The sequence below is a fragment of the Plasmodium malariae genome (genome assembly GCF_900090045.1).
Source record: "Plasmodium malariae genome assembly, chromosome: 14".
NCBI lineage: Eukaryota > Apicomplexa > Aconoidasida > Haemosporida > Plasmodiidae > Plasmodium > Plasmodium malariae.
The window spans coordinates 987319-1015304 of record NC_041788.1 but is presented as its reverse complement, the minus strand read 5'-3'; the positions used below and the strand labels follow the sequence as shown (position 1 = coordinate 1015304).

The 27986-nt window shown below is 27.8% G+C and overlaps 5 protein-coding genes across 5 annotated transcripts; 3 read left to right on the top strand and 2 right to left on the bottom strand.

Moving 5' to 3' along the window:
* Positions 1 to 1583: 1583 nt before the first annotated feature.
* Positions 1584 to 3896, bottom strand: PmUG01_14030800 (conserved Plasmodium protein, unknown function; the record flags this gene model as incomplete). Its single annotated transcript, XM_029007862.1, has 1 exon — positions 1584 to 3896. The coding sequence occupies one exon, from the start codon at positions 3894 to 3896 to the stop codon at positions 1584 to 1586; it is 2313 nt and encodes a 770-aa protein (XP_028864209.1).
* A 1720-nt stretch (positions 3897 to 5616) lies between these two features.
* Positions 5617 to 9612, bottom strand: PmUG01_14030700 (conserved Plasmodium protein, unknown function; the record flags this gene model as incomplete). The annotated part of the gene is made up of 1 exon (XM_029007861.1): positions 5617 to 9612. The coding sequence occupies one exon, from the start codon at positions 9610 to 9612 to the stop codon at positions 5617 to 5619; it is 3996 nt and encodes a 1331-aa protein (XP_028864208.1).
* A 1163-nt stretch (positions 9613 to 10775) lies between these two features.
* Positions 10776 to 11978, top strand: PmUG01_14030600 (conserved Plasmodium protein, unknown function; the record flags this gene model as incomplete). The annotated part of the gene is made up of 1 exon (XM_029007860.1): positions 10776 to 11978. One exon carries the CDS (start codon positions 10776 to 10778, stop codon positions 11976 to 11978), a length of 1203 nt encoding a protein of 400 aa, XP_028864207.1.
* A 2249-nt stretch (positions 11979 to 14227) lies between these two features.
* On the top strand, positions 14228 to 25000 carry PmUG01_14030500 (conserved Plasmodium protein, unknown function; the record flags this gene model as incomplete). Its single annotated transcript, XM_029007859.1, has 2 exons — positions 14228 to 14741; positions 15183 to 25000. 2 exons carry the CDS (start codon positions 14228 to 14230, stop codon positions 24998 to 25000), a joined length of 10332 nt encoding a protein of 3443 aa, XP_028864206.1.
* Positions 25001 to 26467: 1467 nt separating this feature from the next.
* PmUG01_14030400 (septum formation protein MAF homologue, putative) lies at positions 26468 to 27370 on the top strand (the record flags this gene model as incomplete). Its single annotated transcript, XM_029007858.1, has 1 exon — positions 26468 to 27370. One exon carries the CDS (start codon positions 26468 to 26470, stop codon positions 27368 to 27370), a length of 903 nt encoding a protein of 300 aa, XP_028864205.1.
* Positions 27371 to 27986: the final 616 nt, after the last annotated feature.

Below are 27986 nucleotides of genomic sequence, written 5' to 3'. Positions count from 1 at the left end.
ATTTTTTTGGAGATCGCACAGTTAAAATGTGAAATGTGTTCAAGAGAAAAAATAATAAAATAATAAAATAAAAAATTAAAATAATCTAAAATTGAAACAAAACTGAAAAAAGAGCAGCAATGTGGAGCAAAATAGAGCAATATTGAGCAAGATGAAGCAGATTGAAACAAATTGAAACACATAGGAACAAATCCAAACAAAATATATCAAAATCAAGCAAAATAAAACAAAACGAACCAAAACAAAATAAAGCAAAATCATACAAACAGAACGAAGCAAAATCAAACAAACAGAACGAGGCAAAATCAAACAAGCAGAACGAGGCAAAATCAAACAAATAGAACGAGGCAAAATCAAACAAATAGAACGATGCAAAATAAAAAAAAAAAAAAAAAAAATATATATGAACGTATGTGTCAAAATAAAACTACTTAACATGTAGGAACATTTTTAACCGTAAGTATTATATTCACGTCCTAAAAGACAAAAAAAAAAAAAAAAAAAAAAAAAAAAAAAAAAAAAAGCGCTATGCATATTATATAATATGCGAAGTTTTTTTCATGTAATATATATTTTGTTTGTGAAACCCCTTATATATGTTGGGTGTTAAATATGTAAGATTTTGTTTACTTTTGCACATGAGTACGTATTAACGTACATGTACAAATCATAAATAACGTTCGCACATTTGCGAATATATATCATTTTCTTCCACTTATAACGACAATTTTGTTCTATTAAAAGAGAAACATGTTTATAAATATCATCGTGACGTATAGAATAGAAAATAGGAAAAAATAGTGTTCCCATGAAGTGTTTAAAATGTTCAACATATTAGTACAATTCGAGGAAAAAGAGATAAAAAAGGAGAAACAGAAATAGGCTAAATAAAAAGAACAAAATATTATTTTAATATGCTACTCCTTTTTGTTCAAACTTCTATCCTCCTTAAACACAACCCCCCGAATATTTTAAGGTTCTTGTCATGGTGAAAAAAAAATAAAGTACATATGAATTGATCTATACACATTAACGTATAAATATAATCATGTAGAATAATCAACTTGCAAATTAAATTACCAAAAGTTAAATAACAACATGTATGTGTATACGTGTATATGTATGTGTGCATGTATGTATGTATGTATGTGGGTATGTATATATGTATGTATGTGGGTATGTATGTACGTATGTATGTATATATGTATGTATATATGTGTGCATATGAATTAATTCAATATTTACATGAACAGGCAATACATTATTAACAGTTGTTCATATTGTGACAGAATTAACGTCAAATATATTATATACTTATATAGGAAAAGGCGACAAATAAATGAAATATATATGTACATTAAAAATACCCGAAGGCGTATCTTAAAAAGAATATTATTAAAAATCGATCATTAAATAAAATACGCAAAAGATGGAAGGATACGAAATGTAAATTTTTATAAAAAGGTATTTTAAAAGGAAAAGAAAAAATATAAAAATTCGTGTATATATATAAATATATATATGTACACACATATGTACATTGCTGTACTGGGAGAAAATCAAAATGGGAGCAAAAGGAAAAACTAATTCTTTGCATTCATTTTAATTTTCTCAATGAGTTTTTCAATATCTGATAATAACATAACAATAATTTCCAATTTGTTCATATCAATATCACTCATAATGTTGTTCATGGTGATATTCTTTTCTAGTATATTATTTGCTTTTGAGGTTAAGGAATTATAACTACGTTTTTCGCTTGATAAAACAGATTTTTCTATTTTAATTTGATCATGAAAATATTTTATTTTATTTTGTAAAAAACATGTAGACGTTTGATCAAAATTTAAAATATATTTATAAAAGGGCCGAAATTTTTTATTTAATAAAATCATTTTTATTACATTTAGCACAACAGTAATTGAATCAATATATAAAAGAACAGATTCTTCACCTATTAATATATAAATAATTTTCCTTATTTGATATCCTAATTTATTTATTTCAATCTTATTATCAAAATTTCCTGTGTCTTCTATTCCATTTTCTTTTTGTTTCTTTTTTCTTTTTTTTTTATCTTCTTCATCTTCTTCATCCTGTTCCTGTTCCATTGACATAACTGCATTACTTTTGTAAGAATCATTGTTACTAATTAATAATGTAGAAGTGCATTCTCTTTTTTGTAAGTTTTCTTTAATGAGTTCACAATTTTTAACGACACTTAGCATTTGTTTATACAATTCATCTTTTACAAAGGAGGAAATTATACTCCTAACATGATCAGTAGTACATTCAATTATTAATTTATTATAGAGGGAATAAAATATATCCCATTGGAAATTTCTCATAATATTACTTATACAGTTATATATTATTTTTGAATATACCTTCAAGTCTCTATAAGTATATAGTGTTTCATATAATTTTTTAAGAAAATCATAAGGTCTCCATTTAAACTTATAAATATTACTATAATACTCATTATTATTTTTTTTAATAACTTTAGACAGAACTGAACAAATGCATATAAAATGATATGCTTTGATAACTAAATTGTTTCTAATCTTTTCTCTTGCTTTAGGTGCACATAGAATTAGATTATAACTATTTCTGATCATTAAATTAAATAAATATAATTCTGAAAAGACAAGAGGAAAACAACATTTATTTATTCTTTCTATTAGGATTAAATAGCATAGGATAGATATTTCTAAGGTAGAATTTTCTAATGCACATGCTTTTGTGTTGGGAATTAAAATATTTACCCTCTCTAAAATTCTATGTAAGTTTGGATTTATTATACTTAGTCTCCAAGTTAATGATGACAAGCAATCCCTAACCACAATTTCTTTTTTAGATTTATACAGATTTTTTGATAATTTGAAATATATTTTTATACATTCTTCATAATTTATATTGTTATAATTTATATATTTAAATAATTTTTCCACATTTCTATTTAATGATAAATCTGTATTATGATAACTTATAATTCTCATAATAAAAGCGACTATAGAATATAATGCAACGTCTTGCTTGTCATCTTCTTGAGCTTTAATGGATTCATCGCATAACACATTAACGAATTTACACATACATATTAGTATATCTACATTATTTATATTATCATTATAATAAGGTTCTCCATCAATATTATAAAAATTTTCTAAAACAAGGGGTAGTATTTGAGCTATATATTTTGCTCTTTCTAGGGTAATTTTATTTGCTACATTGGCAAAGTATTCTAGAGATAATAACTTGTACTGATAGTTTATTTCGCGCTTATGAAATATGTTAATAAATAATACATATCCATTTTTTGGAAAAATGTTTGTACTAATTATATACATTAACTTTAAATAGTTTACATTTTTTGTGCAATTCTTTATTATTTCCTTTCTATAATCTTTTGCCATATATTTTTTCAAATTTTCATCTTTTATATTTATCCTATATTCAGAAAACATGAAAGCGGGGTTTTCCTCCGCCTCTTCTTTCTTATCCTCCTTTTTGTCCTCGTTTTTGTCCTTTTCTTTGTCCTCTTTTTTCTCCCCTTTTTCGTGCACTTTTTTATTCCCCCCCTTTTCCTTCCTACTTCTTTCCATATGCTCTTCATCTAGATCTTCACTGTAATTTTCTTTATCTAATTTATTAATATCTTGAATGTACACTATTATATCTGCGATATAATGACCTATATTATTTTGAATTTCACTTATGTTCAAATTGTTTGTAATATACCTTACTAACTTGTTTGTGTTATTAATAGGATCAACATCTAAATAATCTTTTAGGATTGATAAATATTTTTGAAAATTAACATGCTCCTCGTGTAGAGAGGTAAGAATGTCTTTTATCCCGTTGGGGATACTACTGCTACTGTACACTTCGGCCATGGTACGTGCTTCTACGATGGCATGTACTACTTTACATAAGTGCACACTGATATACGTACGATGGGTTTATTAAGGGTTGCTTATATGTTGCTTCTACGTTGCAGATATATTGCTAGTATAACTGCCAGTGAGTTTCGCTGTGGGCTTCCCTATGTGCATATACCTATACACATATATATATACAACATATGTATATACAACATATGTATATACAACATATGTATATGCGCACAAGCATTTGAGAAATAAATCTAAGCAAAGGTTATTTGTAACAAAATTAATGTACATTCGAATAGTGAGCTGTTCAGTAAGTACATTTTATTTTATTATGATTTATAAAAGTAGAAAAACAAAAAAAGGAAATTATATATGCAATATAGAAAAAGCAGCACAACTGAAACGACGGCATATATATATACATATGCATACATTAACATACACAAACAAACGTATACATATACATACATATGTGTATGTATTAACAAAACTCCTAAGGGTACGTATAAGTAAAGGCAAATGTGTTTTACCAAGCTGTTACAAATTAAAAATTTAATTTTATTATGATATATCACGATATCGTAATATTTTTTAATAATATAAGCTATGATGAAATAATAACGTATAACACGAATATTTAGCAGAGTACTTGTTAATAAACTTAAAATGGTATCAGGAAAGTACTGTAGGTGAATATATCACATACGTATAATTTAAATATTTGGGGCTAATTATTTTTAAAAGGAGGTAGTGACGTTTTACTTTTTTTATTTTTTTTATTTTTTTTTTTTTGCAAAATGGTTGACATTTTACCGCATTTTTTTTTAAAATAGATCTTGTATTCCTTATTTATTTTTTTTTTTTTTGTATTTGCAAAATTAAAAATATTGTTCATATAACACTTTTATGTACCTATGTAGAAGGTTCATATATTATTTTAATAAAATTAAAAATTAAATTTATAATTGTAAGGGCAATTATGTATGAACGTGTTAATAAGCATATATATATGTGCTACAACTTTTGGTAATAAAAAATAAAAATGACTATGGGATGTTATAAATTCATTGTTTTAGCTGTTAATTTTGAAGGACTTAATTTTCTTTCGTCCTTTTTAACTCATATTGTAATTGTTCCGTGTTATTTCTGGGCGTTCAACAATGCATGCACATTTCATTTACTATAAAAAATATACATGCATACATACTTATATATATATATACATACATATGGCCAATTGCTTAATTCCTAATAAATAGGGACCTCAGCAGCTGCTTGGCATAACCAGGCATTTTCTTTTAATTTTGAGATAAAAAAAATTGAATTATTTTAAATTCATGATTCAAACTAATAGGGCTGTTATCAACTATGCTTTCCCCGCAGTTTGAATTTACAAGAATAAGTTAAATGGTACTGGGAGAAAATATAGACCAGATTACACAGAAAAGTACAGTGAACCTAATTAAACAAACGTGCATACATACTTATATACACAATATTATGCATTCGTCAGTAGGTCGAGATATGAGTACATGGTGAAAAAATAGACGCAGATTAAAGTATGTGCAAAGGAATCAGGGAACAAACGCAATGATGGGACAAACGAACAGAATGAAGTAGCTTAATCGCAAATATGGATATGCATATGGGTATGTGCATAGGTTCATGCATGTATAAAGTTTTCCACGTCCAGCACTTCCAAAAATATATTAGAAAAAACGAACTACATGCTCTTTTTACCAACTTTAGTCTTAATTTTTAAATATTTATGGTGAACATCATAAGTGTCCATCATACTGTTCGTTTTATTTATTAGATATTTGCTATTCTGTTCTTTAGATAAATTTGTTCTTTTGTATTTTAAGTAATTAACGAATGGACTACCCTTTTGTTTTTTCATTTCGTTCAAGAGATGAGTACTATTATTGGCATTATTTTTATTGTTAATTTTAATTTTAATATGTGATTCTGTGTACGATTTGAAATGCTCAGCTAGGGACTTAATATCGTAAACTGGTTGATCAGTGTTAGTAGAATATTTTAAAAATTCATTCCATATACCATCATAAAAAGATAAAACAACAAAATTATCGTTTTGAAAAACTTTATGTTTTAGTTGTATTTCCCCCATTACATAACCACTAGATTTATGAATAGGTGTCGAGGGTAACGGGTCGATAATTACGTTGTAGTCTTTCAACAGAAATGGAATTATATACAAATTTTTGAATTCTACATTTTTTTCGTAATTTAATTTTAAATAGATAAGTACTTCTTCATAAGGTACATTTGAATTATATTGATTGTTTATTAGTTTCATCTTGTAATGATAGTAGGACGTGTTCAATAAATAGTGGAAAGTTTTTAAAAAAGCAGTTGCGTCGTTTTTGTTAATACTACCACTTCCACTTCCGCTGCTACTGTAATAGTCATAACTACTACTGTTAACAGCGTTTTTCCTATTTTGTATGCTCTTAAATGATTTATTTGTAAAATGGTTTAAATCGATGTAATTAAATAATACACTACATTTTAAAATTTCATATAATAATTCGTACTGCTTTTTATTGAAAGCTTTAACATCTTCTACAATTCTCTTAATTATTAAGAACCATGATAAGGAGCAGTAATAATTAGTCAGCAAAAAGCTATAAGCTAAATATAATAATAATTTCTTGTTACAGGTTAGTATTATTTTATGTACATCTACCAAATTCCAGAAATGCAGATTTCTTCTCCCACTAATTCCATATGCTAAAGATATATCTATTAAGTAGTTTGCATTATCTATGTTTACAAAACGTTCATTTACCATTTCTACATTTGTATCATCTTCTTCTTCTCTTACATTTTCTCTTGTATTTTCCCTTGTATTTTCCCTTGTATTTTCCCTTGTATTTTCCCTTGTATCTTCTCTTGTATACTCTTTTCCAATTTTTGCATGAACACGTTCATACATAAAATTGTTCTTTATATTGCTTAGCTTCTCATTTATTAAAGTTTCTAAATAGGTAAACAGTTGTGTAGTATGATAAGGATATATACTCAACGACAGAATTATATCCGCTATATTTTCTTGTGTTAATTTGTTCTTGTTCATTTTAATTTTCTTTTCAAATATGTAAATTGTTTTACTTTTTATATCTTCGCTTTTAATATATATGAGGTACAAATTCAAAACTAATGGAAATGATGATATGTTGTTAATATACTCATCACAGAATTTCACTAGTTCACTTGTGAGCTGTGTTTTTTCTGTGTATCTATTTCGGTTGACCTTATATTTCTCGTCTTCCCCCCTTAATGGAATAGCGCAGATAAAATCTGAGTTTTCATATGTATTACTATTCAAACCACTACTTATATGTGCTTCCTTAAAAGAGGAGTCAGCTACGGACCTTTCTAGGGCGAACTCATATGTATTATGCGTGTTTTCACTAATGCTATCCACGAAATTGTTAAGCTCACTTGTATTATCTTGATTGTATATATTACAGTTAGACACTGATGATGCTCTATCATATACTGTTTTGTATATATTTAAGTAAATAGAAGCAAGATTATTTGGGATAAATAATTCGTTTTCTCTTTTTATTTTATCTATAATTTTATTGATGAATTCCATTTTGCTGATGGACGTCATATTATTGATGGACGCCATTTTGCTGATGGATTCCATTTGACTAACATCTCTGTTTTCTTCTTTTATATTGTTCAGGAAATTTTTTGATTTTTTCAAACAATCTGTTAATAGTAGTATGTTATTTTCTGTCATATTATCTATCTGATGATATAAGATATGTAATATATGTTCTACTAACATTTTATATGAACTATTTATATAAATACTTAATATAAGTAGTAAGGAGTCCACTGAGAAATTGTTTATATTTTTTTCTAAAATGTTTATTATGTTATATTCATAAAAAAATTTCATCATTGTATGTGGTACATTTTGCATATATTTAAAAATTAATATAATATCGTTATTTTGTACTTTATTTATTTTATCATTATTTTCTAACCTATGTATTACTGTGTTTGATGAGACATATGGCAGTGATTTGTCATTATGCAGCTGATTTTGTTTATTACTCGTTACGCTATTTACATAAGAATCTCCCATATTGACAAAACTATGCATGTTTAAAGGAGTATAATCACTGTGTACGTTGTTGTTGTTGTATGTTATATTTTCGTAGTTGCTTTGTGGATGCTCTTCTCTGTAATTACTTCTGTTTGTAGGCCCCTTCAAAGATGGGGTAGTTGAGTTGAAGGTAGAATTTTCACTTTTTGCCTTCTCATAATGGAGTGTTGTAGTACTAGAGGTACTATCATACACTACACTACTAGGATCGTAAGCATTACTAAATGTGTACTTTCCATTTCCTGTATATTCCACCGCACTACTTGTAATGCTTCTATAAGTGTCTTTATCTGTATGCTCTATAAAAGAAGCACAATTGTTAGAAATGCCCTTATCCTGGTAACACTTTCTTAATTTTTCATCAACAGCAAGGGACAGAAATGTATCAACATCTTTCATATAGGAATGTTTGTAATAAGACTGGATGATATAATATATTTGAACAGTTTTCAAAATTTCAAGTTTATCCATATGTAAATAAAATTTTTCCTGTAAAATTTCCATAGTGTCTAAGGAAGGTGAATAATTAAGATAATAAAAATATTTTAATAAATCAAATAAATTCTGTTCATTAATAAAAGAAATATACTTTTTTAAATAATTTTCTATATACATAAAATACTGTTCAAAGTCATTTTTAAATCTCTTCAATGTATTATTAGTATTTAAATATTCAGTAACTACTAAACAATCTGAATTATAATTTATATAGCTTCCTTTCTTTAAAAATAAATTACACAAACTTTTTAATACATCTAATATAACTAAAATTGTTAAATTCTCCTTTCTTAATTTGCTCAGGAGCTTATTTATTTTTATCTTGTCATTTTCCGATTTATGGGAAATGTCTAAGTAATCATGTAACTTGTTGATGTACACATTTGCATTTGCGTTTTCACTATCGCTCTTCGCATTAAAACTGTTCCGCGCGCTGTTACTCAGCCATTTGATGCTTCTGCTGGTGCCACTTCCACTTCCTGTGCCTTTACCATTTCCGATACCACTGCCTTTACCATTTCCAATACCACTGCCTTTACCATTTCCGATACCACTGCCTTTACCATTGCCGATACCACTGCCTTTACCATTGCCGCTATCATTGCTTCTACCACTGCCCCTATCATTGCTTCTACCACTGCCGCTATCACTGCCTCCACCTGTTCCAATACCACTGCTACTAACAGTAGTAGCGCTTCGCTCCCAGATCCCCAACTTATTTTCCAATCCTTTGACATTTTTCTCATACCCTACTATGGGCATGTAACTTCTTCTTATATTTTTTTTGTCTACATTATTTGAGCTACTATCTGTTGGTCTTTCACCCCTTATCGTTTTCGCATTTTCCGTATTAACTGTTAAATCGTTTTTACCTCCTTTTGAACTTGTCAAATATGCTTTATTATTATTAATATTATCTTCTCTTTTATTATAAATAGGGGTATGCCTATCGAGAGTAACCGAACTATCTGATATAACCTTCTTTTCAGTATGAACTTTTTTAAATCGCTTTATTTGATCAAAAACGTTTAAATGTTCCTTCCCCTTTAGAAAAAATTTTCTTGAAGATATCATGTTCTGAGTGGTGAAATGAGGAAGCGATAATTAAAAAAAAAAATAAATACAAGAAAACGCAATGAAACGAACGAGTACAATAGAACGAGCAAATATAGTAAAATAAAAAATTAAAACAAAAAAAAAAAAAAAAATATAATGAACTAAAAATACGTAAAATTTTACAGAAATGGATTTAAAAAAAAGGAAAAATACTCCTTATACCATCTTGGTATTTTAGTAAAAGAGTTAAGTTACACCTCATTTTTATTGCCTGTCGAAATTAAAAAAGATGTAAGAAAAATAAAATAAATTTAAAAAAAAAAAGAATACATAAAAAAAGGAAGAAAAAAAAAAAAAAAAAAAGAAAAAAAAAAGGGATAACGGTATGGCATCTACTAAAATGTACTAAATATAAAAGAACAAAAAAATTACGCCTTCATCAAAATTAGCAGGTATTTTACTTTGTGAGAAAGTGAATGAGGGATATTTAATAACGATTGTTAAATTTGTGAAAGGGGAGAGAACAATTTTTTTTTTTTTTTTTTTTTTTTTTAATTTTTTGTGAGTTGTATATAAAAGTTAAATAGTAAAATAATTCTTTCAGAAAAGTTCAAAGAAGCGTGTGCAAAATAGGTTAAGCAATTTTTTTCTTTTTTATATCAACAAAATTAGAACGACGTGAAATGTGCCTAGGTGTCACTTTCTTTTATTTCATTTAGTTTCCTTTTTTTTTTTTTTTTATGAATTATATGTACACATATGCAAATATGCACATGTACCTACACACATATATATAGATATATGTACATGTACATGAACGAATAGCAGCACAAACTGGTGCGTACTTACGTGTTCAACCGTTTTAGACCACTTTTTCTAGGGACACCTAAATAAGCACATTTTCTTTTCAGTTTCTAAGGCGGAAAAGAGAGGTCTTTAAATAGCTGCGGCTTTGTTCTTTTCGCACGCATCTGTTCGTGTATTTTGTTTTTACCATATTTCCGTCATTGCTACTGCCACTATCACTACCACTACCACTACCACTACCACTATCACTACCACTACCACTATCACTACCACTACCACTACCACTACCACTATCACTATCACTATCACTACCACTACCACTATCACTACACCGCTTCTTTATTTTCCCACCTTTATGCCACCTACCAAGTAAGATGAGCTCCAAGCTTTGGAGAGTGATACTAAAAGATGACGTAAGTAAATTTGCAAATTACCTACAGAGCGAAGGAGGGATCGACTTAAATGCATATAACAAAGATGGGCTAACTATTTTATTATTTGGTATTGAAAAGGGGTGTGCGGAATGTTGTTATTATTTAATAAATGAGAAAAATGTAAATATTTTTTTAAAAGATAAAAAAGAAAAGGAAAATGCACTGATGAAATGTATGGCTACAGGAAATAACATGATAAATGTTAGTAAACTATTAATAGAAAAGAAAATAAATGTGAATGAAAAAAATAAAAATGGAAAAACTAGTTTACATATAGCTAGCGAACATAATTATTTAAAAGGTATTGAATTATTATTAAAAAATAATGCTGATATAAATGCAGTAGATTATGATAATAATACACCATTAATGTGTTCAATTAGAAGAAATAAAGAAGAGTCAGCTCTTCTATTAATTGAAAATAATGCAGATGTAAATATTAAAGATAAAGATATGAACAGTATTCTACATATCTGTGCAAAGGAACACTTAAGTAATATATCACAATATATATTAGGAACCCACAAATTTAATATTAACGATTGTATGGATAAGGAAAATAATACTCCATTACATATAGCAGCAAAGGAAAATATAAAAAGCCTATGCAATTTATATTTAAAATACAATTTTGATGAATCTATAAAAAATAATAATAACGAAACATATAGTGATATCTTAAAAAAACATGAAGAAAATGCTATATTAAAAGAAAAAGAAAAAAAAAAAAATTATGAAGAAAAGGAAATAAGGAAAAGAAAAAATTATGAACATGCAATGTTAAAAACGGATGTGTCTAATTTTTTGAAAGCATACAATTTAGAAACACTAATACCACATTTTTACAAGCATAACTATATATATGTAGATAGGGCTTTTCTAGAAATTCATGATTCATCTTTAAAAAAAATGAGCCTAAATAAAGAAGACAGAAATCGATTTTTCAATGCCCTTGAACAGTATTATGCGGAAATAGAGGAGCAACAAAATGAAAGGAACTTAGCTAATCAACAAATGTTAGATGAACAAAGAAGAACAAGAAAACTAAAATATGTGTCTTATATAGTCTCCTTTATATTTACTTCTCTGTTTATATACAGCCTAATCATATCTTTAATCAAGCGGGGGCGATTATTCTTTTGAACTGTTGTAGTAGTTGTAGTAGTTGTAGTTGTAATAATAAAAGTAATAATGAACAGGTACAACGAAGCGTTTCTTCGTTTAATGTAACCCTCTAATTTTTTTAGAAACCTTTTATACAAATAGATTTCACAGCCCTATTTATCCATCATATATATAAATATAAGTATGTGCATATATATATATATATATATGGTGTATTACATAATGTTGTTCTACCATTTAAGGGAAATATATTCTCAACACGTGGTTCCCTCATATTGTTAAAATGGGATGTAAAGCTTCCACACGTGTCTACATACACGTCGTTATGTCGAATTATTGTTTGTAATTTGAGTTTTAATTTCATTTATGATTCCATCGTATGGTTTGTAGTTCCTTTACCCGTGTCAGGCGTATGTACGTGCATACATTCATGCACACATACATATACCTGTGTGGATATGTATTTTTTTTTTTTTTTTTTTGGCCCCTAGATTGTCATCTGCGCCTACAGAATTGCCTTGCTAAGCATATCAAATATTTTTTCATACAAGCATATATGTACTATTCTTTTCTTTATATTTATATTGCTCTTCACTCTCATCTGCATATTTATATGTTCTTTTTTTTTTTTTTTTTTTTGTTTTTTTGCTTCCTTTTCATCTTAATGAAAACAGTTTGCTCGAACTGCTAGGTAAAATAATTGTATGTAAATTATCGTTTAACAAAAAGAAAAAAGAAATAAAGGAAAATGATAAGATACTGTGATATAGTATGTATTTTAAAATACTGTATTGGGTGGAGTTATGAATTTCCTTCGTCTCTGCACATTCACAGTATAATTTAGATTTACAGTTACAAATACGTATACAATTAAATTTTTTTTTTTTTTTTTTTTTGTTATAACCATTATGAGCCTTCTACAAATGTAATTAAGAAAAGAATATATAATATTAAAGTTAAAGAAGTATAAAAAAGTAAAGGTATTGTCATCAGGATGTAAATCCTACTCCGTTCACCATTTACACTACGTACATGGGTACATGTGCATCAACGAATATATGCGCATACCCATAAGCGTACATCATATGTACATATATATATATATATATGTATATATTCCTACGTAACATCCCAATTGACGTGCGCAAAACCAGAGGAACATTAAGAAAATGCCCTTTTTTGTTGTAAAACAAAATTTAGCTCTTTTTAAAAAAAAAAAGCACCAAATCGAGGGTTTAATATTAGTGAAAATTATTACGAAGGATATATTTCCCTTTATTAATAAATGTAAAAAAACAAAAAAAAAAAAATATTTATTTTTTTTACTTTTTTAAAAGATCGAGAAAAAATATGTTCTTTTTCACGTGCGGTAGTATATGTGTATAAATGTATATATATATATATATATATACGTATGTATATTAATATGTATAATGGTATAGGTTCCCTCCCTTTTTTTCATTTTTATCCGTTATAATGTTTACCTTCTTTTTTTTTTTTTTTAAATGAATTGTGTTAATAAATATCTTTCCTTGTGTTTATATTAAATTGATGCAGCAACGCAGAGGATCTACTACGATTTTTAGAAAAATGGGATAAACGACTTATGTGTATTTACCGAAAATTCTTTGGAATTATTTGGCGTGTACATGTAAGCCCTTACCTATATATATATGTTTGCGTATGGGTAGATATTTATTTATATCTCCTTACCCATTTTTTTTTTTACGTGGTACACCTACTATTACACTACGAACGTACCATTTTGCCCTTTGTCACATATACGCATTGAGAGGGCATACATGCTCCCATATATATATATATATATATACATATACTAATACGTACATACATATACTCATACGTACGTACATATACTCATACGTACGTACATATACTCATACGTACATACATATACGTAAGCATACACATACATCCGTATTTATGTATATTACCATTTTGCACATATTTGCTGAAGAGTTATGTGGTAAGTATTTCATATGTACCATATGCTATAACTATTTTAATTATGTAATGTAACAAAAAAAAAAAAAAAAAAAACATCATGTTGGGAAGTATTACTGTTCGTTTATTCAGATTAGAATTCTGAATAACACTATTGTTATGCTATTCATACATTACTACTATACGCTAGTGATAAATTGCTTTAATGTCGTTTCTTTTTATTTATTTCTTTTTATTTTTTTATCATATTCAGATATCCTAATTTTTGCTTCAGTTTGTTTGTATTATTTTATAAAGAGAAAATGAGAACTAGTTTTAGTTCCCCCATAGAGCATAATAACAGGGAAACTAAAAACTTTGACAGCCTTGAGAAGAATTATAACTTAATGACAAAGGAGTATGAACAGATAGCAAACATAAACGTAAGTAATAATATTGCCCACTTTAGAATAATTAAGAATGTTTTAATTTTAAATGATGTAATAGATAAAGTGAATATACAGCATGTGGTAAATACATTTGAGAACATAGATGGCAAATTACTATTAATATTAAAAAAGAATAATTACAATTTTATTTTAAAATTATTATCAACGTTTTATGTAAAACTTTGTACATATGCAAACTATAGTATTAATGAACATTATAATAATATATTCGAAGTAACGTTAAATAAAAATTTTGCAAACTTTCCCAGTGAAGTAAAAGCTGTGCATGAAAATTTGCTCAAAAATGCTATTCTCCTACTCTCCTTAATTCTGGCTCAAGTGCATTCAAAAGTGATACCCCACGTGGTTACTCTGGTTGACTATTCGAGTAATGCAGACGTGCATGGATACATAAGTCAATATATACATGTGTGCGCGAATACATACGTGAGTGTACACGTACGTGAATATATTTATGTGTTAGCACATGCATATTTCCTTTTTGGTTGTAGTGAATAGTTCATCCTGTATATCCTCAGAACTTCTAATATTTGCGATAATGTATTCCTTTTTTTGTCTTTTTACCATTTCTCTCCTATACATGTGTGAATGTGCGGGTGTATAGACGTACCACACGTTCGTCTGGGGCTTATACACACGCCTGTATATGTGCATATACATAAATACATATATATATGTACTGTGCACGTATAAGTTTTACTTGTCCTATGCAAACTCTCCACAACTACGTGGGCGGATTCATCCTCTTAATTTTCTTCATTTTTATCTAATTTTTTTTTTTTTTTTTCCCCTTTATTTTTATTGTTAGGAAAAATAAGAAAATCAGAAGATACCCAACTGAGATATTTTTACTACCGATATATTAATGAGTTAATAAAAAGTTCAGCAACAAATTCAATAGAATGTGAAAAGATTTACAAGCTAGTGAAAAAAGAATTTAATGAAAAGAAAGACATAATAATATATAGTGCAATTAAATGCCTTACAAATTTGTTTATAGCCCATCCTGAATATTCCATTATAGAATATGAATATTTTATAAATTATGTTATAGACAGCATATGTCTAAATAGCAAATTGAGTATTTTGAATATTAAATATATTGTCAAGCTGTTTAGCGTACTATTTTGTAATTGTGCTAATGTGAAATACAGAAAAAATAGCGACTATATTTTGGTTAAAAAAAATGAAGGCGAAAATTTAGATGATTCGTTATCATCATCTAATGTACAAAAAAAAAAAAAAAAAAGTACTTGTGACAATAATAAACAAGGACCTTTAAGTGAAAATAATAATTACAATGATAAGAATTACAAGTATGAGAAAAAAGAAGATGATGAGAACAAAAAAAATTATTTTTTTTCGGACTTTTTAAAAATTGCAACAGATGAAATAGTTTCAAAAATTAATAAAATAAAAATAGACGAAAAGGAGGAGGAGAATTATATTAAAGCAGACACTATCGAAGGGTTTTTATTTATGAATAATAACGATTTTAATAAAAAAATAGTTAGAAAAAAAAAAAATTATTTGTACGTTTATAATTTTCCATCATTTCTAGTATATTTTAAGAAGATACTTTTAAATATATTCACAGATACACATCATGACTACTCAGTATTGAGAAGAATGCATTTTTGGAAAAAATTAGAAAAATACAATTATTTTGGGAAAGTATCACCTAACGAAGATTCATATATAAAACGTTCTAAAAATTATAATTTTATGAGAAGGCGGAAAAGTATAACAAAAATAGGAAGTGCAGTAGACACTACAGATAAGGAGGTGCTTATTAACTTTCTCTTAGAGAAGGATCACAAGTTAATGATAGAAAAAGAAGAAGCCAATTATGATGATGAGTCAAACCTATCTGCAGAGCAAAAACGTTTTCTTAAATCATATAATATGTTAATTCGAAATACATTATTAAGGTGTATTTTTTTAGAATCATTTAAAAATTTATTGTTTTTTTCTAAAAAATTTACTGCAAAAAGTATTATAAAAATTATAAATTTTTTTTTAAGTACTCTAGATATTGTGAGTGCAAATTGTGCTAAAAGGAAAGATGCAAAAATGCCTTTATACACAAATAATATATCAAATAGTCTTGAAATAAAGCATTTGATATATTACTTTACTACAACTATTAGTCACCTGATTGTTCATAGAAAGAAGGACATGTACACGATAGTTAAGGAGAAGGAAAATAAGTCAGAACTAAATGAGCAGTACACAGGGGATGTGATACATTACGCCGACAGTTCGAAGAACACTGATGCGTATGATGATGGGGAAGACAAGTTAAATCTAGAGGATGAACAGACTGTAGCAGATGAGCAGAATGAAAATATATTTACCAAAGTTAATCAGGTTGATGATAAATGCACTGCGCAGAATTACTCTTTAGAAAAAGGGAAGAACCATATGGAAGACGACGAAAAGGAGCTAAAATATGATATGCAGAAAAAAGAAGCGTTAAATAAACAGACGAGGGGTTACAGTGGATTCTCTATGGATGATCAGTTAACAAAGAGTACTTCACGAAATGCAGGTGATAACTCTTCTGCTGCTCAACATTGCAATTATCAGTGCCAAGGAAACAGTGGTACCAATGAAGACCATCATGCTGAAAAAGGGATAACCCTCTCAAACCTCAATGACCACAAGGAGGAAGCAAAAACGGTAAAAAAAAATAAAAATATGAACAAAGGTGGAATCGTAAGCGGAGGTAGAAGCGGAAGCAAACATGCAAGCAGAGACCAGAATGGTGAAAACCCTCCCAGAGATTCCAGCATAAGAATATTCATAGAAAAACAGGTGAGGCGCTTTCTAATCCTAAACAATGATATGAATTTGGATGTGAATGAAAAGAAAAAGAATGATGTTATTTTAAAAGCGTTAATCCTTTTATACAATAAGATAATAATAAATAATAATAATATAAAAAAAGATAAATATGAAAAGTATGAAAACTTTTTAAAAACGATAATAAATAATGTGAATGGCATTCACATCGATATAGATTTGGTAAGACATATCATACATACATTTTTGAGCGTTTTTCTAAAATTTCCATATTATATATACAGTTTAATAACCTTATTAGTAAATTACATAACAATAGTTAACGCAAATTTTATGACTTCTTTAACATTAAATACATTTGATGATATAGAAAAACAAGTAAGTATATTGATAATTAGTTCTGTGTCGTTAAAACAAATCTTATATCACTCTTCAAGCTTTTATAAAATATATCATTTAAATAATTTAATATTTTGTATATTTGATATATGCAAACTGTTTCTATCAAAAGTTCAAACGCATCCACTTAAAACAATTAACGAGTTGAGAAGAATAATATCGTTTACATTAATTCATTCAATTCTTTCCATAATTATTTATGAAGTAATAAGTAATGACTGTTACAAATTAAATGATGATGAGTACATGTTAGTAAGTGCAAATAAGAGGAATATCCATTCGAGTAGCACATCCTTAATAAGCAATATGATGAACTATTTTAATAAACAAAAAGTTTTATATGATAATGTTATTTTTAAACTACTAACTGATGTTCTGAATGAAATACTAAGTGAAATGGATGAGGAAAAACTTGAATGTTTTATTAACAGCTATGAAGAACAAATTAAAAAAAAGAAAATGAACTCTTATAATTTTTTTATAGTAGATAATCTTTTCATTTTAGTATACATTTTGAAATGTATACATATAATTCTTTCATCAGACATGTTGACATATCTCTATTTCGATTATATTTACAAAATTGTAAACAAGTTGTTCCACTTTTTACGTAAAATATATCAAGTGAACTATGAATATTATAATAGCGAATCTTATGAAGAACAAATCAATAACATTAACGACATAGATATAAAAAAAAAAATAAAAAGGGACAGAGGTAATTCGACTTGTAATTATTTTAAAAGAGAAAGTAATATATTTTATTTCTTTGAATATGGTTTTACTCAAATATGTAGGTTAATAAACATCGAAAATATACTCCTTATTTTTTTTATATATATGCTTGCAATTTTGTACAAAATTACTATTTTTTTGAGGGTAATTTTGGGAACCTCCCTGAACAGTGCAGAAAAAGTGGGGCAAAGAAATGTAGACGAGCTGGGGATAAACGGAAACGTAGAAAAAAGTAAACCAACTCGTCATGTTAAGAAGCAGATAGGTTCAAATAAGGAGATTTATAATGACAAGGAGATGTGTAATAACAGGGAGATTTATAATAACAAGGAGATGTGTAATAACAGGGAGATTTATAATAACAAGGAGATGTGTAATAACAGGGAGATTTATAATAACAAGGAGATGTGTAATAACAGGGAGATGTGTAATAACAAGGAGATGTATAATAATATGGAGATGTATAATAATATGGAGATAGGTTCTATTATTGAGATGGATTCAAATAGCGAGATGGGTTCCAATAGTGAGATGGGCTCCAGTAGTAAGATAGTCTCCGATAACAAAATGGGAATCAATAGAAAGATGGATTCTACCAATGATCCCCTTTCTTGCAAATATTATAACAGTAGTAATTCCAAATATGTAATTCAAAATGACAAGCGGCTGCTTTCAATATATGAAGCGTTGATAGAAGCTAAAGCAAATGAAGAAACGTATTTTAAGTTTTTCTTGAATCATTTAATTAATTTTGTAAAGAATAAAGATAAGGAAGCATTCAATAATTTTGTAGTTAACATCTTAGAAAGACGTGAAATGAATTCCAAGTCGAATATACGTATAACTACGAGTAGCTGTAAAAGAAAGAAATGTCTGCTTGAACATATAAATGAACTAGACATATTAAACATTTTAACCAACAATTATGATACATATTATGAACTCACTTTGCTAAATTTTATAAGGTTGTTTAAGGTATATTTAGAAAAGAAAAAATATTATTGTAGAATAATTAAAAATGTATACAGGTGCATTTTAAACATAGATTTAAACGAAAACGAGTTGATCATGTACTTGCTCATATTTGATGAACTTTTAAAAACGAAATTTTATAATAATAAAAAAGTGAAGTTATTTAAAAGTATGCTACCAGTATTTAATGCTATAAACAATCATTTTAATAATCATAGTAATAATATTGGAAATAATAGAGGGAATAATATTGGAAATAATAGAGGCAATAATATTGGTAATAATAATAGCAATAATAGCAATAGTTATAATCTTCTCATCGTTCTGACGGTAAAAAATATGGCACACTTCATATGTAATGACCATAATATTGATTCTTTTATTTTCATGTATATTATGAAGTTATATCAAAAGTATTCAAATCAAATGTGTGAGGAGGGTCATAACATATGTGTTGTTATTTCCATTATATTAAAAAATGTTATCTTGTCTTATAATAAAATAAAAGATGGAATTTCCATAGATGGAGTAATTAAATATAAGTATTTAGAAGTAATTAGAAGCATTTCATCTCGGAACAATAGAAAAACAAATTTGATATATGGCAATATCCATGGCGATACTTATGGAAGTACCCATGGCGGTTACTTACATAATAAGAGTAAATATGATCCTTTTTTAAATAAAAATAAAAAACCCAGATTATTACATTCTATGATGAAATCACATTCTCTAGGAAATTTTAGAATTTTAGATTTAGGTCATGTTATTAATAGTTTAGAAATAATGAGTTGGCATAAAAACAAAAGAAGAAAGAAACATCCTTATGGTGATAAGAATAATAACGATGTAGAAGATGACAAGGATTATGAATCAGCTGTAAGTGGAGATAAGAAACAAAATGACAAATCAGATATGCTTGAAGTAGTAAATGGTAAACATTTTAATGATAAAAAAACAAAAATGTTTGAATATTTTGACATCCTTCTGAACATGTTAAGGATAATACCGAACAGGAAAAATGTATTTACAACTGTGTTAAGGAACTTTAGTACGGTTGTAAAGAAATTACATCATTGCATTAATTTTTGCAGAGTAAAAAGTTGTTTAGAAGTCGTGCTAGCATATATATTAAAGAACGACAATGTTGATGCGTATACCTTTAAAATTAAGAGGGGAACAAACGTTATAAGGTTGTTCAACAGTTTGTTGAGTGTCCTAATACGGAAAAAGAAAAGGAACAGAAGTAGGAATGGAATGAAGGGGAATAGAATGAAGAGGAATAGAAAGGGGAGGAATAGAAAGAGGAGGAATGCGAAAAAGTTTACACAGATGACAAAGATGGCAACTGCGAAAAGAAATGAGAAAAAACGTGGAAAAGTATTCAGACGGATTGAAGGTAAAATACTTTTTATTTTTGAAATATTGATAAATTCGTATGAAAAGAAAATAAACATGTCCTTATTTTGTACTATTAACCATATATTTGGTTTATTCAAAATGAGCAAGTTGAAAAAGTTTATTTATAAAATATCTGTAATTATGCAGAAAAATATTTTTTTTTCAAATAGTGAAAGAGTTATGAAATGTTCTATACGTTGCTTGGGAAAGCTATTGAAAAAGAATATTATAATACCGTTACATGAAAATTTTGATTATTATTTTTTGGTAATATATAATATGCATAATACTAAGAAGTTAGACAGATATTTTCTGAACATTTTAAAATTAAGAATTTTGAAATATGCTTTTTTTAATGTTAATCAGTGGATTAAACTGTTTGTAAGTATTTTAAATATTAGAAATATTTTCCTTTATGATATTATAAAATGTAAATCTAAGGATACCTTCTCCAAATATGACTACAAAGATGGGAACAATAATGGGAACAATGATGGACGCATTGATGGAAACAGTGGTGGAAGCAATGATGGAAGTAACTATGGGGGGAATGCTGCAAGTTGTAACGAGGAAAACAGAGCAGATAAAAAGGAGGGTAAACATTCGTATGAACATATGAATAGGCAAGAAAATAACTTGTTATCAAATGAAGGACCATTAAACGAGAACAATAAAAATAATAGTTATAGTAGTTACTTCCATTTTTATACCTCTTTATTCAATGAAAATTTGAATTTTTCTACTCATATAAATTTGAATGAAGAAAAAAATATTATAAAAAGTAGTTGTATAAAAAATAAGAAAGCAAAATACTTTTTCAATGTTTTTAAAACAGGAAAAAATGATTTTACTTTTTCCTACGACACAAAACTACTAGTGATGAAATTACTGTTATTCTTTTTGAGGAAGTTAAGTACCTCACCTTATATTTACATCCACAATGATGCATATTACGGAAATTACATGAAAAGGCGTTTGAAGGAGCTTATTTTAGAAAGCGGAAAAAGCTCCGACAAGAGAAGGTATCATCGTGGTAGCAGCAGTAGTAGAAGTAGTACTAGTAGTAGTCGAAGTTGCAGAAGTAGGCGCAGTAGTAGCTACCACTGCAGTACTGTAGACGTAGGTTATGCATCACTTGCAGGGGAGAACGAACGTGCAAATGTCTGCGGTAAAGTAAGTGGTAAAGTTAGGGGCAAAGTTAGGGGCAAAGTTAGGGGCAAAGTTCAAGATCATATTCAAGGCAAAGTCCACGGTACAGCCCTTGGCAGAGATAGTAAACACGTACATGTGCAGAGCGACAGCGATTACCGTGGATGTTGTAAAGGGAAGAATAAACCCAAAGAAGATAATGACGATATATTCAGCAAAATTAATTACATTGAACAAATATTAATATGCAAAAGAGATACAAATAATGGTACTAGAATGAAGGAAAAGCAGCTGAAAGACTTAGAGAAAGAAAGCATCATTGAAAATTTTTCTTTATATCATAATTTTGAATCATTGTTAAATGTTATTTTACAGAATGTAAATAATGGAATAAAATTCTATAAATTGTCAAGGTATGCTATAAAAGTATTAAGTGTATATTTGAATATTTTTAAGTCTTCAAAAATACTTATTGATGATTTTTGTAAAAGCAGTGAAATCAGGTTACTCACGAATTATGAAATCAATATATTCACTTCTCTGAAAATGTATTATGAATCTTTTAATTTTATGTGTATAAATTTTAAGGATCAGAAATATAGTCTTGGTAGGTATAATTCAAATGGCACGAGTAATAAAGGCTCGGAATATTTTCAGCTCTCACATTTTTTTTTGTACCCCCTAATGGATATATACAATTTGTTTCTATTACTTAACGATATTAAGCTGTATAATTCTAATGTAAAATTTGAAGAAGACTTTTTCTATTTTGCAATGAAAAAAGAATGCATTGATGTGAAGAGGCAGGTGTATGAACATAGTAGTTACACAAAAAAGCATTTAATTACTAATGAGATAGACAATTCTGTTAAAGAGAGCGTTGATAATTTTAGCTGTTGTAGTAGTAGCAGTAGTAGTACTACTACGATATTGAAGGAAAGAAGGACTCCCCTGTATTCTTCTTTATTTTTTTCAGAGTTCGATTCTTGTGTTTATTATCTCATTTCGTACAAATCTTTTTGCCACTACATAATAAATAACGAGAAAGCTCAAAATAAATTGTCCATATTTAATATAAAATCAGTCGTAAAAATAGTTAATTATATTTTATATGACAGTGTTATTTTATATATGTGGTCATTCATTGATTGTAATGAAGAGGATGATTTTTTGAATAATAATGTACATAAATTTTTTACCTGTATAAATGAAAAGGCCCGAAGTCTATCCATTTTTTATTTTACATCCTTCCCTATATTTGTAAAATTCTTGAACGTTGTAAGAGAATATGTTATATTGAATAAAAAGAATTACCGTATTTTTAAAATATTAATTTTCTTCATTTGTTATCATTTGAAAGAATATAACAAGTCGTTAAAGGAGGACACCAAAGAGGTTTACCTAACCTTCATTTTGAATTACCTATGTTTGCTTGTATTTGCCGAAGGGTTATCGTATAATACAACGGAATATACCGCTGATCCCGGAGAAATACCAAAAAAGGATGAAAACAATGAGAATGAAAATATGAATAAAACGATAGAACGCAAGATTGGAGTAAAACCCTCCCAGGGGGGTAGTAACAATTACATTGACAAGAAAATTGTACCAGGTAATAAAACTCGCCAATCTGAATACGCCCCTGGTAGTAATTATGCTCATAAAATGAAAGGAGATTCCCTCTTTTTTTTTAGATTAATTTTAGATTATATATTAAAACATTTGATGAAATGTATAAGTGAAAATAATGTAGTACGCGTTTTAGAATTTTTATCAGTCGTTAATAATGAACTAATAATTAATGAGAAAGTTAAAGAAGCACATGATCTGACTGTAAGCAAAATATTCACTTTAAGTATCTTTCTAGTGAACAAATTTTTAACTAAAAAAAATACTACTACAGATAGGGGAAAAAAAATATCCATTTTGCTCTGGCATACTCTATTAAACTGTTTCATCATAATAGAAAAAGTAAAAGATTTAAAATTAAAAAAGAACATTAAGTTATTACAAAAAAAAATGTTCTTAAAAAAAATGAATTTGTTGGTGGAGGAGAAATTGTCCAGCAGATTGCTAAGACATTTTTTTGAGAATTCTTCTATAAATGATTTAAATAGCTATTTAGAACAAATGAAAAAGTATGAAGAAGAGACTATTACTATTATAAATGAAAGAGATTTACAGAGACTAAAAATATTTTACATTAAAATAATTGTGTACATTCATTTTGTTTCTACAACTGATATGTTAAGTAGGAAAAGCAAGCTATATTACACGCAGCAGATTTTGCAGCTGTTTATACATTTCTCGAATACCATGAAAATGTTGTATCTCTATGGTGAAGTTAGCATTAGCAGCGGTAAAACTAACAGCAGAGGTAGAACTAACAGCAGAGGTAGAACTAACCACAGCTGCAGAACTAACAGATTTAATCATAGCCACAAGTATGCAACTGATGAGTGTGCAAATGAGGAGAGGAACGGAAAAAAGCAAATAATCCTTTCAGCGTTAAATATTATTCAGAACATCATAATCCAAATTAAGGATAAAGAAGACTCACTTGTTTTTTACTTTATTTATAACCTAACTAAGAATAATATTCTACCCGTAATAATAAGCAAGGGGTTAATAGACAATATTAAATATGATGAGTTATTTCCATGTAATTCATGTATAGAAGAAATAGTGTGTCATTCTATAAAAATTTTAAATACCCTTTTTGACGTATTTATAAACAATGAAGTGATAATGAGGATAATATTAATTCCTTTCATCAGTTTTATATACAACATTATACATATATGTAAACAAGACTATATATTAATTACAAAAGGATTTTTAATATATCAATTAGACGAAGAAAAAATAACAAGTATGTTAAAAAGTCACAGTGAAAGTATGTATTTGCATAATAATCTGATCAAGTCTAATTTTATTCCTTCGGATAATAATCACATGACTATTTATTTTAAAGAGGTCATTAACATATTCAGAAATATTGCCTTTAAAAACTCATCATTTTTCAAACAAATTCTTACCGATATAAATTCGGATGAAAAGTTGTTAATATATAATTTAATGAAAGAATCAATTGATACAGAGAAAAAGACGGAATTAAAAAATAAACAGAATAGTGAAAAGCTAGATTTCAGTTTTTTGAATTAGTATAAAAAGAGTAGCGTTCCTACCAATTTGTATTATTTGGAACAATTTTTTGTGGGATGTTAATTTGTAGCTTTATTCTACGACTACCATTGTATAGAATTGTATACATGAAACAATTTTGCAGTTACTCTGTTTTGAACAAGTAATTGCGATGTGGTTCATTAGTCGAGTAAGTTTACTCTATGTGATATTTTCATTATAGAGAATTATTTTTTTTTTTTTTTACTACATTTTGTTTTTTGTTGTTTTGCCATGCTGTAGTTTTATAGCACACATACGTGTATATATATATATACATACACATATATATGTATGTATATACGTATATGCACATATATTTTTTTTTTTTTTTTTTTTTTTTTTTCGTTTCTTCGTAATATTTTTAAATCTTTTGCGTTTCTTCCACTTATCCTAAATTTTAAAACTATTAATCATTCGGCCATATCGCCTCCGTTGCAGTGTAGGTCAAACGCATGGATATATATGCATATGCGCATATATATATGTATACATACATACGTACATAGATGACCTTAAATAATTATACATATATGTACGTTACGAATAATGCACAAAGTGCGATAACTACTGGGTATATTTTATCCGAGAAATTAGTGCCTCACTTTTACTTTATGAGTAGTGTATTTATGAAGTAAGCTGTATATTTACATGTAATGTTCTTTTTTATACTTAAGAAACGTTGCTCTACCTTTCAAAAGGAACGAGGGACTAAATAAAAACACTCTTTGTAATTGAAGGAAGTAGAGTATTGAAAAATTATCAGATTTAGCTATTTTTTGGAAAATTTTATTTTATAGAAATGGAGTTAGTAAATAGTTAAAAGTTGCTTCATATTTTTAGCTATATGCGTTTGTAATACATGTGAAGGGGCAGAGGCAAATGCCCATATACATATACATACATATCATATGCATATAAGAATATGTGTATACATATTCCAAACCACTTCATCAGTTGTGTGTAAAAACGTTTTTGTCATTTGGTTTAAGCAGTTTTTTCATTTGATGAACTATCGAAATCAAAATTTTCAAATATTTACGTAACTTTTAATGGTCCATTCGATAAGCAAATGAACACAAGAATAACATTTGTTGCAACTTTGAATTGTAAGGTGTGCATATATACTAAATACATACGTATATACATAACAGATAGGTATACATTCGCGTGAACTCTAAATACTTGCCAAATAAAGGAGCATTACTACTATAAATATAAAGGCGCACTTAGCTGCTCACTAATTTGTTAATATTATTATTTTTTCCCCCCCTTTTTTTAAAGCCTATACATGTAAAAAATTGATTTCATTTTTGGATTATTTTGAAGAATAAAAAAAAAAAAAAAAACGGGTCAACGTATTCTCATATCATACACTTTTTTACAAATTGGAAGTGTTTCCACGGCTATTTTTTCATATCCTTATTTACCTCTATACCTAAAGTAGAAATGAAAGAATGTTCTCATGTGATCGGTTTAGGTAATATATTTGAAGATAAAAGGAAATGTTGGATTTTGTTGGCAAGTAAATCCCCAAGAAGAATAGAACTAATGAAGTTAATGGGTATAAAAAATTTATACATTTGTGAGTCCGGATTTGAAGAGAATTTAGATAAAAAGAAATTTGCATGTGCTGAAGATTATGTTAAAGAAAATGCTTTAAATAAAGGATTAAACGTAGCGGAGCACGTATGGTTTAGCAAAGCGAACGATAAGATCAGTAACAATCATTGCAGTAGTAATATGAATGATAATAATAAGTCAAAGGTGGTAGAAATGGAAAAGGGTAGAAACATTCATACGGACAGAAATGAAGGAAGTGAAATAAATGAGACGAATAAGCCGAATGAGCCAAATGGGCCAAGTGGGTCAAATCAGATGAATGATTTGGGTGAACGTGTAACGAATATAAGTCAAATGAAAACATTGCAAAGTACTTACGACCCTATACCAAATATAATAATCTCTTGTGATACTATTGTTACACTGAATGAAGAAATAATAGAAAAACCTTCAAATAAAAATCATGCGAAGGAAATATTGAAAAAATTATCCTCAAATACCCATAGTGTTTATACTGCTGTATGTATATTTTTATATAGAACAAAAATCCCTGTTACATTTGTTGAAAGAACTATAGTACATTTTGATAATCTAAAGGAACAAGATATTGAAGAATATTTAAATTTGAAGGAACCATATGATAAAGCTGGTGCTTATTCCATTCAAGGAGTAGGCTGTCAATTTATAAAAAAAATAGATGGATGCTATTACAATGTTATGGGGCTGCCCATAAATAAGCTCTCCAAAATATTGACTAAGTTATACATGGAAAAGAAATTTTCATTTTGATACGCCCCTTGAGAAGGGGTAGAAAATAGGTACGGGGGAAGTAAACCTAAGCATAATACATTTGAACATATGTCAACATATGCGTATGTGGGGGTATATTTGTATATATATGCATAAATAAACATATATATTTCATTATTGCACAAATGTTATTACAATTTTTCTGTTACAGAATTGTTCATGAAAAAAAAAATTTTTTTTTCTTTTTTTTTTTTTTTTAATCCTGAGTCGGAATGAGATTGTACTATTAATGTAGACATTCCAGGAAAAAAGTGTGCTACATTTGTAGCTACATAAAGCAATATTGATGGAAAGTAAAAAAAGATAAAAAAAAAAAAAAAAAATTAAAAAAGCATGCCATAATGCATATTAAAATGCGATATAATTTACAACGATATAACACCTGATATGTGAGAAAAAAATTTGCAAAAATTATGAAGTGAAAGAAAATACATTAATTGAGAACATACTCCCGAACTACATTTTTTTTTAACATATATTTACGAAAGGGAGAGACAATTTTATGCGTAAAAGACTATATGCACTACTGTGCAGATACCAAAAATAACTGAAGCAGAATAAAATGCAGCCAAACGAAGTAACAGAAAGGTGGGAA